Source organism: Megalops cyprinoides, chromosome 7, assembly GCF_013368585.1.
Source record: "Megalops cyprinoides isolate fMegCyp1 chromosome 7, fMegCyp1.pri, whole genome shotgun sequence".
NCBI classification, from domain to species: Eukaryota; Metazoa; Chordata; class Actinopteri; order Elopiformes; family Megalopidae; genus Megalops; species Megalops cyprinoides.
In genome coordinates this window covers 20241374-20260400 of record NC_050589.1, presented here as the reverse complement: position 1 = coordinate 20260400, position 19027 = coordinate 20241374, and the positions used below count along the sequence as shown (strand labels likewise).

Sequence of the window (19027 nt, the reverse complement as noted above, 5' to 3'; positions counted from 1 at the left end):
ATGAGCCGCTATTAATCTCAGCACCACAGTGTTTGTGCTGTACTTTAATCCTCCCCCTCGTCCTGTAATTTACTGCACCTGAACAATCAATGTGATTGGACGCCACACGAACGCCGCACGTTCTGTCGCAAGCGGTGCCCATTTTAAGGCTGTGGCTTTGCAATGATGGAAATAATGATAATAATAATAAAATACACACACACACACACACACACACACATAAAAACGCGCATGCGCGCACACACACGCACACACGTACAATCACTGTAACTCCTCACTTCCAGCATGCTGGTCCCGGCACACCCGTGGTCTGCACTCAGGCACAAAAGAGCAGGTGTCACCCCAACGCCTCCATTCCATTTACTGAGCTTTTTAAATATACCACTCTCTCAGCTATCGGATGCTTTGCCACAATGAGGCTATTAGTTTTGATTACTAGGGGCTCCACGTTTATCGCGAGCCCTGCACTTAGAGGCTTTGTTCCGGGCTGTGCTGAAGTTGGCAGGGATATAGTTGATTTAAACACAGTCTCTGGCAATTGCCACTTCCTGCTGATAAATTATTTTAAAAGGGGAACGGAGGATGAAAAGTGCAGTGTGCCCGGGCCGGCACTGAGTGACTGGGGCGTACAGGTGCAGGCAAGAGCTCCTTTCAAACCGCACTTTTGATCCATCTAGATGAATGTTCATGTGCACAACAAGCCGGCTTTGTGTACTCGACCAAGGGGCTTTAATGGGAGCAGTCTCACTCTCTTAGTTCATAGTTTGCAGAGTGAAAAGTTGCAGGGATCAAATAACCAGCACAGGCCATTGAACTCGGTTTTATAAACGCAGCTAGGAAGCTGCATGTGGTCTAATTTAAATCATTTGAATTTGCACATTCAAAAGTAACAAAATACAAACCAGGTGCCATTATTCTATGCTCTTGCAAGCATCTTTTACAAAATGGTTATTGGTCATTAATAGCCTGCATATATTTCTACTCTGTTTATTTCACATTCATTTTGATTCTTGACAGCATGATACTTCACCATTGCTTTGAAGAAGCCTTTACAAAGGTAAGCAAATTTGAACTCAACTGATAAAACCCAGCTTCATTCATTTTGCATGAATAGTTAGCGATTTCAGATAAGTTACAAGGTAAGCATCTAATGCAATGTTTCAAGGATCTATTTAATGAGTGCCTGTCAAACATGTCCTTTACTTTGTTTTTTAATTACATTCTTTAAATGAAAAATGCATATCGTTTCCCAGTTGAAAGAGGAGGGGAGAAAGTGTCAGTTTTACAGGAAAGCAGGCGCAAGAAGGTCTGTGTTTCCCTGCAGGCTGCCGTGTACATTATTAATAATGTCCCTCTTTGTGCGCCGTACTGGCAGGAAGGCTTTCTGCATTCTGACAGCTATATGTAAATTTCTAGCTGGGGGCAATGACTTCATAGAGAAGGTCACCCTTCTTCCCCGCGTGCATAAATGAGCCTTTTATTCATTTTCACTTTTACAAGAGAGACCAGGAGCAACATAGCGCATTCACTGGGCAACATGAGCCGGGGAGTAAGAGAGAGAGAGTGAAAGACTGACGTTTTTGAAAATTACCTACGGACAATGACTGCCAATTAGGGGCCCATCCACCACGGCATACCGGCACGTCAGCGACACATAGCAACATGCCAGCCTTGCCATGGGCTTATCTAAATAACTTGAACGGTCCAGAATGGCAAAAGCAGGCATGTTACATGGAAGAAATATTTCTCCCTCTCTTAAGGTTAGTAAAAATACTTCTCCCACACATCTGTGTTAATATTGTTGTTTTTTTCCCTTAAAGGAGGGTTTTTCAAATGTACCAACCCCCCATGAGAGAGGAAACGGGTCAATGAAGCGGCGTTCAGAATAACCCAATGGCATGCTCTAAAGGCAGTAGCGCTATCGCAAGCTAAATAAAAAGAAATCAATAAAACGATTCCTTTTGATGTGTCCTCTCAGTGTCAGTAGGAGGTAGGAAACTTTACAGTTGAGGAGAACTGCTGCTGCTCTCTGTGCCTGTGGATTATTTACAGACACAGATGAGCCCTGATAGAAACTGGGAGCCAAGAAGGAGCCCCCTTCAATTCAAAAAAATTCAAAAAGCCCGGTGAGCCCAGTGTCCTCGGTGAGGGCACGGAATGAACAGCCAAGTGATACCGCTAGAGTGGGAGAAAATTTTATGCTGAACGGGACAATGATAGCAACTTGAGGGCTTCCACCTAATAGCTCTTGAGTTGGGAAATACTCTAAACCAACTCCTTCAAATAAAAAGCTGAGAAGGGAGGATCCCATTTGTCACATTTTTTGGGAAGGGTGGGGTTGGCTGCTAACAGTACAGTATGATTCTGCTTCGTTCTGCACAATCGGCAGCTTCTAACCACACCCCCCCCCCCCCCACCCCCATCACGCAACCCCGCCCGCTGGGCCACCCTGGAAAAGCTCAGAAAGCAGAAAGGAAGTGCAGTGTCACTTACTTTGATTCGTCGGCTCTGCAGACTCTTTGTCGTTTCGCAACTGCTGATCCTCTCTCCTCTCGTCCACCTCTGACTCAGCAGCTTGCCTCGAAATTCATTTTCTGTCCCAAAGAAAAGCAGACATCAAGCTACAGCATCAGCAGAAGCACATCTAGATTAAGAAATAAGGGGGGCACAAGGGGTGACAACCTCCCCCCCCCCCATGTGTAGCGTACTCCAGGCATCGCCAATAACCAGGGGAGCGCACGCGCACACGGTGAAGTGTCCCAGCTGGAACTCCGTCCGTCTTCCATTAAGATCAATCAAATTTGCGCATTTTTATTGTCTCTTTAGTGGCTCCAAGGGTATGAAAAAGGGAGGGGGAGGTGGGAGAATGGGGGGAGAATGGTCAGTAAATAATGAATCTTCCATAAATCAGGTTTTTTTCATCACAGTAATGGCTAAGCCCATCTCTCACTCTGCTCGGTATCACCATGAGAGAACTGGGTGGAAAAAAATCACACCATCACGTTTCAACCCAAACCCATTAAGTAGCAAAGTTAAAATGTCAACTAAAATCAATGGCACCGCAAAACAAGCATGCGCAAAGGCAATTATACCAAGAATACAGGACAAAGCTGCGTTTACTTCCTCTATCCAATTTACCTTCCATTATTTTAGTGTTGCTCACAATCACTCCTTTCTTACACATCTCTCTGTAGCAATATAAATATAATTCACTTTCTCAAGCATCTGTCAATCTTTTAAAAATCCTTCAGCAAAAGGCTCAAAAATTCTTCCGGCACTGAGTTTTCCTTTATTTGAATGTAATTTTACAGGGCTTGTACTTTAGTAATGTCTTCCATTAGAACTCAGACACAAACTGCATTTAAAGCACAACCGAATTCAAAGATGACCAAATCGAAGAAATCACCTGCAAGAGGCTGAATTAATTTCAGTCGTATACACGAGAAACAATTCTTACCTTAGTGAGAGCCTAATAATGAGGTTTCGTTCCCTGACAGCACCTGCCAGTATTGTTTTTCCCCCTCACTGAGTGTTTATGTTTACAAGATAACACAGTGAACTCAAATTTGAGTTTTCCAGGACAGGCGCAGAGGAGGGTGATCACCCAGCAAGTCCCATCCACCCCCCCACCTCCACCTCCTCCTCCTCCTCCTCCTCTTCCAATCTGCTTAATTTCCTGAGAGTGAGTCCCCTTCCTCAACCCCCATCTGTCTCTCGCTCGGCACTGACACAGCAACCTGCAGTCACAGCCACCCTGACTTCTGCACCGCGCAGATGGGAACGCGAGTGGAGAAATTAAACAACTACATTTAGCACTCAGCAATTAAAACCAACAAACTCCCACTTCATCCATCCCCCCTCTCCCCTTCCCTCCCCCCTTTTCTCTCTGTTTCTCTTGCTCTCTCTCTCTCTACCCCTCTCCCTTTCTCATCAAGGACCTTGCAAGATGCTCAGGGCAAGAGCGAAGCACATCCTTGTGCCGTTTCCATTTTTAAAAATGCATTTATTCATTTATACATTTACGCCTCCCCCACCCACGCTTGCCCCACTCCTATCACCACTACAGAGATTTGAACAGCGGTAAAATGGAAATGGTTCAAAGAGACAGTGCAATGCTTGTGGGGGGAACTTGCCAAGCTGGCTGGCGTTGATGAACAAAAAGGCAACAGAAGCTTGGCAGTGTCAGTTTTATCCTGGGGGTTCCTGATCCAGTCCAGACCCCAAACAACCCCCGCCTAAAACGCCACCAAATGCACACACACACAAACACACACACAAACTCACAAGCTCCTTGTAAACTTTCACTCCTTCTGCCCTTGTCACAGAGGGGGGTGTTTCAAAAACAATTTGGCCACAGGTTTTTGTCAGTAAGAAATGTGAGGTGGTGTTTTTCTTAGCCACTTCCACTATTTTTATCTTAAATTTGCGTTTGAAAGTTGAGGCAAAGCTTAACTTCAAAAGACTCTCCACCATTACTTAATTTTTTTCTAAGAGAAAGGTCCTAGGCCTTTCTGTATTCATGAATGCTGATTAATAGAGCAGTTGTGTAATGAGTTTAAATGAAGATTAATTTGTGCAACTTCTCATTCAATAGTGGACGGAGGGGAAAGAATTATCTTATATATTTGGTATTTATTTCAATTTCATTAATCCATGCAGAAAAAAAACACCCATAATCCTTCATTGACGACATATATGACAAAGCAAAAAAACTATTAAACACTGGCACTGAACAAAGATGCTGGGACATCTGCAAATCGGCCTGAACTGAGCCATGCTTTATTGCATTCTGTCAACATCAAGACACTTAAGCAAAGACAAGCATTAATTCCATAGTTTAGATTAAGCAGCAAATTATAGCTTTACAATAATCCATGAGTCGCCCAGATGCACGCTCTAGAGGGACTTCGACTGAATTTAAAAGTAACTTTGTGTGATTAACAGAGACAAAGAATGCAGAGAACAGAGGACCAAATTCTGTATGATGTGTAAAAGCCCTTATTATGACTGGGAGAAAAACAACAAGATCACATACTGAAGAATACTGCCACATGCAAACACAGTTCACAGATACAAGTGACACTACTAATATGACTACTACAACGAATCATCATTCTCATTGTCACAATGCTATCATTGTAACATTAGTATTTGTCCTTTTACTGCCTACTCTTACACTCACTAGATCCTTATAAAGTCTTCCTGTGACATATTATGTTTCTTGTTATATAAAGAGTAATGACTGTATACCAGGTTCTGGCTAAACCAATAATACCGTAAAAGACCTAATTCAATTAAATACTCAGACTATATAATGTCAAAAGAGACAAAATGCCTTTGAAAGGAAAATGCTTGACAGTATAGGACTCTCCTCTGACAGTCAAAGGAATCTGAAGAGAAACTCCATAGCAACCACAGTTATGGGAAATCCTCATCACGTGTTACAACTCCTTGAAGAAGCTTTGAAGAAATCTATTGACGCTGCTGTTTATATGTTTATTTTAACAGGTATTTAATTGGAGTTTTTTTTATAACTGAGACCCAAAGCTTTTCACAAAAATGTATTTCTTACAGGGTCCTCCTAATTAATATTCCCAAATCATCCTCTAAGCAAAATCAAGACCACAATGCTTGATAAATTATAAATAAGATCGAAGTTAATGAGAATTGCTATGATGCTGTTAACACCGATCAAAATCTTTCTTTCATAAACTGAAAATTGGGGTGAGCGGGACTCAGATCTTACAAATACTTGTATATCTTAGCTCGATTGGAAAATACGATTTACGGTTTCAAGGCCTCTAGACTATTTCCGGTGTCACCTTCTTATTGATGACTCGGCCGACCCTGACCCACGTTTCAAATACTCTGGTTTTCATACGCTCAGAAGGGAAGACACGATTTGACCCAGGTGTTTCATTCGATTGGTTTATTGCGTTTTTCACTCCTGCGTTCCTATAGCACCTGATGCCGTCACTACAGGCAATTCCCAATTTCCAATTCTACATTCCCCCAAACGCGTTAAACTTGTGCAGGCATACATACGAAAAGGAGGGTACCAATTATAAAACACCATGTAAGTGCCTGCCTGGCAATAATCGTACGATCATTTCAAGAAACGTCGTTTTAAATATAAAACGGGATGACTGAGTCGCTGATTGCTACGTTGACACTTGCAAACACAAAACAATACCAAAGGCAAAAAGCACATCACAGTAAAAAAATGTCAAAAGAGAATAACGTTACACAGCAACATATTATCGCTTTCCCCCTCCATAATCGACATAGGCTATTCCAACCAGTAATGTTAACAACAGGCCAGAACACACCCTCATGTCCACAGAGTTTTATTACACATTTAATTCTTCCCCGTTTCCATGCACCGATATACCATCGAAGTTATTACGAAATGCACCATTTCTTTTCATAGCAAGGCGGATGCAGTAAACGACAGTACATTCGTGAGCATAAAATATATATAAGGATGATGTAAACAAATTGCGTTCATCCGAAAACAATCGGCTTTAAACACTTATTTACTATTATTACTACTACTACAGTGCTGCTACCGCTGCTACTACAATCAGTGGTGGTGGTAATTTGTTTTGCTCATCCTCGACTGTGGCAGTTCACCCGCGTATAACGTTAGTAATGTAAACTATTTTGTATGTAACGTTTTATCAGCAAAATAGTGGGACTGTGCATCCACCATTTTAAGGCAGGTGTGCTTTGTATGAACAGTTCCGATATAAAGGCCTGTGTCCACGTACACAATACAATACGGGAGAGACAATTGCGCATTCAAAGATGTACAGTGTTACTCCTTTAAATGAGTCCACGAGGCGTGCCTGTCAAATTTAGGGGAGAGGACAGAGATGGGGAAGGCATGTACCACTAAGTGCTATACTGTCTTCAGCTCTCAGTCTGTTGATGCGTTTTTATGATTACGCTGCGCAAAACACTAAGAATGGTTGACATTTCAAGAGCGCATCTCCATTCTGTTTTTCGATGCAGGAAATTCAATGATCCCCCGCCCCCTACGTTTTTCTGTCCGTAAGCCGAGACTCCTCTATGTTACGTCCATTGTTCGACCATATATAAAAAGAACTATATATAACAAAGTCGAAATAGTACCAGTAGCTAAATGCATGAGACAACTTCTGATTTATTATTATGAGGCTAACTTACAATGAAGCATTTTTCTACACGTGAACTTAAAAACACAGAATAATAGTTAATGTAGGTGCTTACAAATAAGGATAGACATCGAGAGATGGAAGGAGGACCACAGAGACAAACGCACCAAGAATATAGAATAAAATACGCGTCTTAAAAGTTCACGATAATTACACTAGTTTAAGATTTCCATCACTACCTCACAAAACTCACTCCACATACGAGTCAGAGAGCGCAAAAACATCACTGCATGTGTAACATCGAGTTTACTAATTCTCCACTACTTTTTACTACATTCATGCGCACTCTTCATTAATTAAACTGGCCTAAGTATGCAAAACGAAAGATTACATCAGCTAATACATCCCCATTCTATCCTATGCAATTAATTGAGCCTATTTCGTGTGACGGTATTTTATCATCATAGATCAAGTGATGAACATCACTATCATCATTACCAAAACTTTCGAAAAGAAAACAAGATATTACCCGCTAACAGTTACATGTTCAGAAATAATAAAAAACAAACACAAATAATCGACCATCGACTCTGACCATACCGCTGCTCTTGATCTAGCACAGTTTATTACGTTTTCAACACTAAACCAGCGGATACCTCTCTTTAGCTGCGTATATTGATATGATAAAGACAACCAACCAACCGCTTATGGAATACTGTTTTACATGATTATTCTTTGAAATAGAGTGTACGTACGTCTTTAAGAGATTACCAACCGGGCGTCCATGAAAGCAAACGACAACACTAGGTGTTTGTAAAGAGTATTTTCTCTTGCAGTTTTGAAAAACCTGAACAACCCGACCATATACCCTATAGTGCACGATTAATAAGGGTTTAGTACACATTGAAATACCTGCGAACCCTGAAATGCACAATCCGAATACCGTAATAAACATGAACATTAATCTACGACAATGATTACCTGCGGAAAATAATTTCCTCCTGAAACCCCCTCCTTCGAAAAATACGAGGGTCTTCCTCGTCTTAATTTCGATAACTTCAATTCGGGATAAAGTAGTTCTTCCTAAACGTCCCAGCTGCTGCTTCAATAAACGTTATAATTATCCAACGATATCCAGTCGATTAATAAATACCAGAACGCATTTCTTGCACTTCTCCAGGCTATGAAGGGTATCTCGCAGTCGGGGCGTTAAATGTTACTTATTTGTAAGCAAAAAACATGGCTTCATTTGCCTTTGTCAGCGAGAAAACGTAATATTGACTTACCTTTCCCTCATGAGCCATTGTCCCCCCTCCCTCCCCCCTGCATCATGACATCACGGAAAGCTGTAGTAAAACCTACAACATCAGATGGGCAGGGCTTTGGGTACCCCCGCAATAATTAAACGGGCATGTGTGTGTACTCTCTCTCTCTCTCTCTCTCTCTCTCTTTCTCTCTCTCCCCCCTCACACACACACACACACACACACAAATGCATGTTTTTATGCTTTTGAGTTATTGAAGTCCATGCATGTTATAGAGCACTATGGCATCAGCCTTTTGGTAATTTGAATTTGAATTGTTTCACATTCAAATCATATATGAAAAATAAATAAATAAACAAGTAAAAATACATCAACTACCTAGATGTTTTCCATTTTTATGATTGTATGCAGGGGCGGATGATTTTCACTCTACGGCATACTTATAAGGGTGATACCATGGTTAATGTTAGACCGTAACATCAAACGGGAGGAAATCATATATCCACATATACTAGAATACTTTTAGCTTGCCTGATTTGGTAGGTGCAACGAACAGCACAAGTGCTTAATTTACACAAAGTGATTAATGTTTAATAACATCCATCTCCTAACACAAGAGCTTGAATATGCCACTACTGTCATTTGAACCCTCCCCCTGCAATTCCTTGGAAATGGTACCGTCCAATAATTCACACAATGGACACTCTCCTGAGCAGGGAATTGATGTGTACTCCAAGTTAGCAGGTATAGCGCGAGATGACCGCATTTGATTGCGTAGTCGTATGGTTTCTGTTACTGGAAGAGTGTTTGAGCAACAAAGAAACGAAAATCTCCTAATACTGTAGGGAGGGACAATAATTAAACGTGGAAACTGTTTTGTTATGAGCCACAAATATACAGTGAAGTTCCTGTCGTTCGACAAGATATACATATATAAATGTCTCTTCAACATAGATACAAAAGAGAAATACTCCTTGACATAAGCATGAAAATAATCTGTACATGTATTTAAAACGTGTATCGAGGAAAATGCATTCTTCTAACATCCCGCTGCCTCAACTCATTCCACGTGAAGTGAAGGTGTTTTCTCAATTGCGTATTTTGCGTCAGATGGAACCACAAAAAATAAACTATTTTCTCAGGCTCATATTGTAAAATAATCGCCAAATGTCCCTGAACAGCCAACAACTCCCCAATGACTGTCTATAAGTTATACACAGGCCAACATGAAAGAGGGATTGCGTGATTGTTACTTGCATATATAACTTAGTTTCACTAGCTCACAAATAAGTAAGAAAATAAATAAATAAATATTAATGAAACTTTGAATTACTCTCAAATGTTGCACATAGCATCATTTCCTTTGTTGTTTGGTAACCATTAGTGAAAATGACAACCATTCATTACAAGCCATTTGAGAATATTTTCCACAAATGCCATCCTTTATCTCGTGCCTCCACACTGTGCATGCAGAGAATATTCAAAAGCCAACCTTCGCCTTTCAGAAATTCTATTAAATTCTTATCTCCTTGCAGCAGGCGTTTTTTGCGCTCCCATTGTTATGCATTCAAGCTGAAATCAATCACTGGTGTCCACGCCGCATCAGTATGATTTCACTTGCAACGTAGCGCAAGGCTCCATACACGGAGCCACAATCGAGTAAACAAAGGGGCAAAACAAACGAATCAGGCCGCCTGCTACAAAAACGCGCTCGGAAGAGATAAAAGGAAGCAGGTGTAAAATGGAGAGCATAACGTTGTTTAAGCACAGCACTAAGATAAAAACTACCTAAAGTGCTGCCGGTATGCTCCGTAAACACACAGGCGCGGAGCAGTTGAAATGTGATGCTTTTCGAGTCAATTGTTACTTCAGGACCGGAGACAGCGCCCTCAAATTCGCTATTCAGTACCACGGACAGCACCTTGATCCGCGTAGCAGTGCCGCTAGTGTGCCGACTGCTTGAGTCCTTGGCTTTCAGGTTTGTAATCTGTGACAACCGTACTGAGGCTGCTAGGTGCAGAGAATAATACAAAGTAATAATAATAATGATATGATTCCTTACTCAAACTTTAGGGCAAAAGTGTTTTAAAACATCAAAGCACTTTAAAATGAAGCAGAAATCACACATGTTTAACAGTATACATAACTGTGTAAAACTACAATGGAACCATATCAACGACGCTTCTGTGCATGGTACTTATTTTTAAATAAGACAAACACAACAAACTTCAACAACAACAATTACTACTACTACGATATCAGTAGGCCTACATTATTACTGCAACAATTTGTGCGTATGCGCACGCGACTGTGTTTACATGAATAAACAAGCAGAAAAATATTACAGTTACCTAAGGACAACCTCAATATAGGTCTAAGTCACTTATGAGGCCAATACCGAACCTCATTCTGCTACCATCAGTCGAAAGACACTATCCAAACTGGTCAGCAGTTTCGGAGAGCAACTCTGAAGTTTTTGCATATTTAATGAGTCTGCGCTTCTACGGTTACCAGCTGGGATACTTTTTTTCCTGAGCCAATTCTTAAAGCCTCGATGCAGATGGATAGCCCCGTCGCCGCAGACTACAATTAGTGATGTGGCTATATTATGACGGCCCTCAGTCTATATAAATATTGCATATGCTGCCAGCTGAGCGGCCATAGTAGGGAAGCCCAGCCTTGCGAAGTCCCTCGACAGATGGACCAAGCTGACAGACAAAAAAAAAGAAAGAAAAAAAAAACTTTTAATAAGCCCGCGGGCCGGCATTGTCCCCACAGTGCGAGGCCACAGATCCCAGTGGAGAAAACAAACTTTCCTTTGTGTATTCACTTTTGAGTATAATGAATGATACGATATAACCCTCGGAAGAGGTCACTCGAGTGTTATAACAGCAAAGCTGTAAGTTACAAACAGTTCTGAAATGAAGGCGTTGCTATAGAAGTAAGCCAGCAAGCATACACTAAAACGCACACTTGTCGCGTGACGTTCAAAGAACGGTTAGTCATATTAGTTTGGATGTCTGTTTCACTCCGACGAAAACAGTTTTACCCTTTTACACTTTTTCATTTAGGGGCAAAAAATAAAATGTAGAAGAGAATGGCGGTTTGCACTTATCAACAAGTTTGATTATCTGTATGTTATTCTTGATTGTGATACAATATAGTACATTTTCATAAAATGTATGATTGGTCAAAAGTTTAAATTTTTTAAACTGTCACACATCACAATGTAATACGCAAAATATAGATAGCACACAGTTTTGAGATTTCCAAAAAAAAAAAAAACTTTCTAGCAACAAAGAGACAAACATCATTAAAAGTTTAGACTATCTATACATATCTATACTACCTATACAATCAATTTGACATAGCATAATTGTTAATAGACTACTGCTTAAAACAGTTGAAAACCTTGTTTTCAAAAAAAATGGTAAGAAAACTATACTGTATCCTTCCTTAAACTCTTAAACAAATCATAGCTCTTGTTTCTCTACTTAAACATATGTTCTAAACAGTGTTTTCACGTTAAAGTCGTCACTGCGCCGGAAAGCAAGGATGACGGAGTATGGAAAAGAGCTTGTACTAACCGAGAAAAGTTCCACACAGCTTCATGTTTGCAGCTTTTCTTCCCCGCGGCACGACCATCAAGTACGGAGAAGTTAACTTAATTCTTGAAAAAGTTGCAGCCAGGAGAATACAACTTATCAGTCCGGGGGGGGCTGGGGGCGTCGGGGGTAGCTGCTGTTCTCCGCCAAACCAATCAGAGGCAGTCGAGCAGGTAATTGTAACTCAATGCAGCCAACCCCTTTAGCCAATCACGGTCACGCATTCCCTAAACTTTTAATAACAATGGCCATTGAATACGAACACAAAAGACATGTGGTGTCTTCCACAAGTCAGGGACCAAGACGAAGTAACTCTTGTTTCTTTCAATCAAACTTTTGTGAACTGTTTTCACATGCCGCATAATGCCTTAATTTAACATTTTTTTTCCTGACAAAATATTATTAAAATAAATGGAAGAAGGCTTTAGTTTAAAATGAACAAGAAAAGGAAAAATACATATGTATATGTAAGACTAGTATATGCAATTCATTTTGGAAAATTTTGGCACAGTTTATTTTACCTCACATAACATTTCAACACATCCATTCAATTACCAAACAGTTTTCATTGAATTGTAATGTCATTGTGGTTTAAAAAAATAACAAAAATGAAAAGAATGACAAATATAAGTGAACAATATTGCAACAAATCAGGAAAAAATTGAAATTTAAGATTTATTTTACATATGCATTTTTGCATAGACAGATGAACATGTTTAGAACTTAAAAACACACATTCCTGGCAATATAAGACGAATATGGAATGTTTTCCAAATGTACATATACTGTAAGCAATGCTTCTAAAATGATTACACTGACCTGACACCCCACTCATTGCAAGCAAAGAGGGAGGAGGGGTATTAGCAGTATCAATGACAGCGCAACATTTCTTGTCCACTCTCTGGGGTCAGTGACATTGCCATTCATTGAGTAGAGCTCCTGGAAAATATGGCTTGACTCTGGTCCTGGTCTAATCTGGTCAAGGGCACTATGCGTTAGGTGAAGTATCATAAATAGATAGATAGACAGAACTTTGTTAATCCAAAAAGAAAACTGCTTTGCCAACAGTCAAGCATGTGGGGAACAGAGGTACATAACATAAAACAATAGGACAATAAAAAGTGCAACTGCACCATTAAAATAACAAGTTGCAGAATCATCCATGTAGACTTATTGGTTGATTGTTTTTGAGGTGTAATGGAAGGAAAAGTTAAATGTCCATGGCTAAACTATGTCTAAACTGTCAGATCCTCATTCTGTGTGCTGTGAGCCTGTGAGCACATACTGAGAGAAACACTGCAACTCTGGGAAAAAAGTGTCCGTTACAAACTGAGGTGGACAGTATTGTGAGCAGTAGAAAATGTCACTTACAGAATGTGAAGCAGTACAGAGTGGAATGTTCTAGACCCTGAACCTGTTGGTAATGGGATCAAAACAGTGGCTGGAAGCTTGAGAATGGTACTTTGACTCTACTTTCTTCAACAGGGCTGCATGCAGAGCTGTACACAGGCTTGGTTAGCAATCAATGTGAAAGGATTAAGAGATGAGAATAAAAAGAAGTTTGAGTAGATTACAAGTGTTGGAGGTCTTAGTGCACCAAGGGTCGCATTACATTGAGCTACATCTTACATTTCAGCTATGACATAGTTTGCTTTGAAACCAAGATAGCAAGAGTAAACTTGGTTTAAGCATTCCAGCAAAAGTATTTTCTTTTGACAAACAGATACGTGCAATTTAAAGCTCATTTTCAACACATATTTTGTCACATTTCTGACAGAATATGCAAATGTTCACAAATCCTAGCACTATGCAGCCAATTTTCAGTTTTCAGCTGGAGGTAATTTTGGATCCTTTGTGTTTTGGGTTCCCCCCAGTTGTACAGTCATTTTGCCACATGGAAGATTCTATGGCTGAATGAAGGAAATTCTCCCCCCTTTGTGACTGCTTACACCAAGATACATCAATCGCAGTAACTGATAAATCAGCATGGATGACGCTTCTTCAAAGTGCAATCATCCCAGCTCAATGACTGTGGGTCATGGGGCATTAGGAGTCCAGTCCTCCACCCCTCCACCCCGCCACAGCCAACCACACCGCATGCAATCTGCCTCTCACCCAGCCCTTTGCTCACAGCAAATGAGGTGCTATTTACCAAACATTACCATCAACACAACATTCTAACTGACGTGGCAAAACTCTCAGAGGCTGAAAACTGTCAGGTCATATATTCAGAATGCTATTTGAAGTGTTGCTATTTAAAAGAACAGTGTGTTATAAGTGTTTAGGAGCAACCTCTACAGTGCGATAGGATATGTATGGCTGAAAATAATGCTTTTTCTTCTCAAATCATTTTGAAGACCATGCATGTCATCTTTCTGAGGTGAGAAAATCAATGCACATATGAACAGGCAAAAGAACCACCCCATATAATGATGACATGCTTTGATAAACATGAGCAAAAGTCAGAGTTCAGTCTGTGAATAGACCACGAATCCAGCATAAATTTAATATTCTCACAGTATGTGAGTCATGTTTCAGCAACCAACGGTATTCTGCACCTTGACAGTGAAGCTATGAGAACATCACATGTTAGTTACAATGTGTTCTAAGACATCAGCACGTTACTTCACATTAGATGGACCATCTTTAAAATTATGATCAATGTTCAGATATATATATATATGTATATATATATACATTATACACACACACACACACGTATTTACATTATTAAAATGTGTCATTTGGATATGCACAAGGTTTACATGCATCCACTAGAAAGCAACAGCCAGTGTAATACCAGAAATGTGACTGCATTTATGAGCAGACTCATTTCTCCGCAGTTAAACATAAATGGATTTCAGGGCATTGTTTTTCTTTTCATTTACCCCACCCCCTCTAAGTGGCCTTTGCCAGTGACGTGGAGGAGGTGGATCGTCTCTCCGCAAATCCATTAGAGAAAATTGACCTAAAACTCTCGGCTTCCATGGGACATGAAATGTGGAAGATGACACTTATTTGCAGCTCTGGGCATGCAATAAAATCTCCCAACACTCGGGAGAGCATGGTGAGGGATCGCGTTTCCGCTTGCGCTCTCGCAAAGCGGGCGGGGAGAACTGGCTGCTGACTCTGCTTTCTCTCGCTTTCTATTTCTCTTCCCCTCTCAGCGGCGGCCGCCGCAATCATTTCCTGCAAGCGCACATTTTTCCTACGGTGCTCGCCTTAAGTAAACGCTGGACCTTGCACCAATTCAAATGAGTTGGAATTGTCCTCCCCTATGACAGATGGCCCGGTAGATAATGATGCCCTTCTCCGTGGTGTCTCAATGCCCCTTCGTTGCTGTTGCTATGGTGAAAAAAGGGAAAGAACATGTAATGGATTCACTGCTTATTAAATTTGCTTTCTCTGCGCACTCACAATGAATGGTTCTCTCTTTAAAAGAGTGCTGGCCTTGCTAATGTCTCTGGAAGGTTTTATCTGAGAATGCCAGACACCCCCTTATATTATCCCTGAACCTCGAACACTCGTTAACCTATTAACTTTAAGCCCCCAAGAGAGGGCTTTCACTCCCACCCCACCCCATGATACTATAGAACAGGTCTCTGAACTCTGACATGTCCTGCAGCTGTCTGGAAGTGAAATAAAAAAGTTTAAGCAAACACAGACAAAAGTGCATGCAATAAAACCTAAAGAGAGGTTACATAAGAAATAGTTTTTGAATTTTGCTTCTGCAAAGGTTTTGTATGTAATAAATGTGTTCCAATTCTATAAAAAATGAATATTCCCTACAGAATCATGGATGGGCTTTTAAAATGAAAAAAAAGCATCTGTATGTACACAAAAAGCTCATGAAACAAAATTATTGACAACATTTATCATTTATAATAAAAACCTATTCACTGCTTTGTGAATGATAATGACAACAATTCCAAAATCAGTCTGGTAACAAGTTGCTTTGGTTGCTTATCAGTAACGTTCTGGATCGCCACAGTGCAAAAGAGATACAGACTAAAAGTCGCATCAATTGCTGCGCTCACAAATCAGTGGTCAGGGGAGATGTGGGTCTCACAGATGGACTGCCATTGAGTTTCCAGTGTCCTGCTCCTGACTTCTAAAAGCGGTCAGCAAGGAAACATGATGACTTTATTACTCTCTTGTACTGACATCAATAGAGCACAATACCTCATTCTGCCTGTTGAAACAATGGACCATCCAACGAAAACACAAAAAGCAATTCTTACCACATATCTTGATTAAATGTAAGGCAGCATTGCTTCCTCTTTGCCTCTTACATTTTGAATTTTCAAAGAAACATGTTGTTTAAGTGTATATTATATGTATATTATATAAAGTAATATTTTCTGAGTGAAAGTTAATGCTGACATTTTTCACACTGTGATTTGTTACTTAGATCTGTCTCTTCAGAAAAATCATAAAGCACACCCTGTGATACATGCATCAAAATGCAAGGAAACTAATTAATGTAGTATGGCTTTTTATAACTCTCCTTTTTAGTTTTTTGATGGCGCAAACAGTTTTATTTTTCCTACATACACTATCTCTGACATGAATGAATGATTAAATGAATAAATAAATAAATAAAATATTAAAAAACAACTGTTTTGTCACTTTCACCATATTTTAACTGACCCGTTCTTATTATCATTATTATAAGTGATAGACAAAATGATACTAGTGGTGGTAGTAATAGCACTGGTGGCTGTGTAGCAGCAGTAGTTGTTGTAGTGGTAGTAGCAGAAATACTTCTGTTCAGACAGAGAAAAAAAAACACAAAACAATGCATGGCTGCTCTTGCCTCTGGCTCCCCTTTGCCCCCCACTCCCAGTCTGGGGTCTCAGCACATTGTGGAAGCCAGTGCAGTACACAGTCTGGTCTGGGTGCCAGGCCCGCTAAGCGTCATCGCTGGACCTTTCACTGACGGATCAGCGGGGCTGCAGGGGAGCGGGTCAGCCCTGCCAAAAGGCATCTTGTCTCTATCTGCCTGATGGCCAGGCCTAGCGGGACTGCAACCCTGCCCCCACCCAACCCTGCCCCGCCTTCCTCCCCCTCAACACCCTCCCCTCCACAGCAGCAGGCCGGCCAAATAAGGGGTCTGACCAGCAGTAAATACAGGCAGCACTCCACAAACAAGACCTGATTACAATGACAAAAGCTGCCACACTTTTGGGTGGAGCTTGCAGCAATTTGAGGCCGCTGGGCCATTGAGTGAGTGGCATACTTAATGGGCTTTGTGTGTGAAAGAAAGGCCCAGGCTTCTGGGCCCAGCTGTCACTGTGGAGAAGATCAGACTGACACAGCTCTTGTCTTTTTCTTTTTTTTTTTTTAAACGTTAGTCAGAGGACAAAAAAGGAAAACTGTTTGGGAAAAAAAAGCCAAGTGAGAATGCGGAGCACTGACTCGGCAGCAATCAAATCAATTTGGAGAGGCGCAAAAAATAAAGGTCATTATTTCAAGAGGGTTCTTTTGTTGTGGTATCTGTTCTATTGCTTAAGTAAATCTAGCAACATTTTGTCTTTGTATATTGAAATGTTTATGTTGCTAATGTACCATACCAGTCAAAAAATAATAATTCAAAAAGTTCAAATGAAAAAAGAAGAACTTTGCCTTTCTGCAAAGGTAGGGAAACCACTCTTTCAAGTGCAGAATAAATAAATGCAGTGGCACAAACAGTCATTCATTACATAACTTATCTTAGCACACACAATGGCAGTAAGCAATGCTGAAATGCTACAGAGTGCATCTTGCTCAGCAATGGATGCTGTTTCACCTAATCTCTTTGATACGGCAGTCGAGCCGCTAAGCCCAAGAAAATCAGCTTAGCAGATGTCCTGGAGTGAAGGTGGCTTGTTTCAAGAAGTGAAAAAGAAAACTCTTCAACAATGGGGAAGGGAGGAAGGGAGGGGGGTGCAAATCCACAGCCTGAACCAGGGGTTACCCCCTACTCCATCAAATACTACTGTAGGTGCAGCCTCCCCCCTCCCTCACACCCTAAGCATCCTGTATTAGAAGGCTTTCACTTTTCTGGACTCACTGTCTGTCACCTCACCAACCCTTCCATGTCTCTCTGCAGGGAACAGTAGAAATGATCACACCCTCCCCCTAAAGCCCCCTGAACCCCCCTACCTTCTGACTCGGGCTGCTGGGAGACCACTCACACATTATCTCAAGCCATGTGTTCCCCTTGTTTTACGTACGATTATACACTGTAAAGGGAAGAGTAGAAAAAAAGGGAAAAAGAGAGGGGGGGCGTCTGTGAAAAAAAATGCCCCTAGATATCAATGGCAATTATAGGGCCACCTGGGCTCCCGGAGCGCTCAGGCTGGAGCCCGTCACTGTGTGCTAATGGCTGCAGATATTTGGGTGGCCGCACATGTCCCTTTTACTGTGGGCCTGGGACCCTCCCTTCAGCTGATCGGAGAAGGGGATTTTGGAGGGCATCTGTATGCAAATTGCATTATGGTATAGAAAACTGAGTGGGCTCTTGTGCGCTGGGCTGGGGGGTAGGGTGTCAAATGTATGGTGTCAGTGGGACACAGGAGTGTGCAGGAGTTCTGTTTGGCAGAGCTACAGTGAAGCTCTTTTGACATCCTTGGAAATGGGTCCTCAACCCCCCCCCCCCCCCCACTCTAACCCCCATATTGCTAACTGTATCAGAGGTGCCTGGTCTGAAGACTACCTGCTAAATGTGAACTTCTGTTTAACTGTCCCATCACTGTTGCCTCAGAAAAGTTGCAAGGGCAAGTCCCAGGGCATGTTAAAGTGCACCTGGGGAATGGATGATCTGAAAGATAAACCCAGTGCACAGTGGCTGCACATGCATAGAAAGTGAGGAAAGGTGACGGTACTGAGAGGATGGAGGCCAAGCACATCAATCCAGTTTGTGTGAGCCACACTGAGCAAAAAAAAAAAAAAAAAGAAAGAGAAAAAAGCAAGATAGGGGCTTCAGGAAAAAAAAATGCTCTGACTTCATTCGGCTCTGGCGTGATTGCGCTTTCAGGCT

At 41.2% G+C, this 19027-nt stretch overlaps 1 protein-coding gene across 3 annotated transcripts in view; it reads right to left on the bottom strand.

Annotated features, from left to right (window-relative positions):
• The window catches only part of myt1b (myelin transcription factor 1b), a 63118-nt gene that overhangs the window by 17219 nt on the left and 26872 nt on the right, over positions 1–19027 (bottom strand). Inside the window, exons 1-2 of one of the 3 annotated variants that reach the window (XM_036532597.1) lie at positions 8423–8495; positions 2494–2594 (exon numbers count right to left, since the gene is read on the bottom strand). Coding sequence is in view for 1 of the 3 variants with exons in the window: in XM_036532596.1 (XP_036388489.1) it covers positions 2494–2594 (101 nt within the window). In the remaining 2 variants the exon portion in view is untranslated. Of the gene's footprint in view, positions 1–2493; positions 2595–3457; positions 3525–8422; positions 8496–19027 lie in introns of those variants that run through there. The other 2 variants (XM_036532598.1, XM_036532596.1) reach the window with 2 other exon arrangements.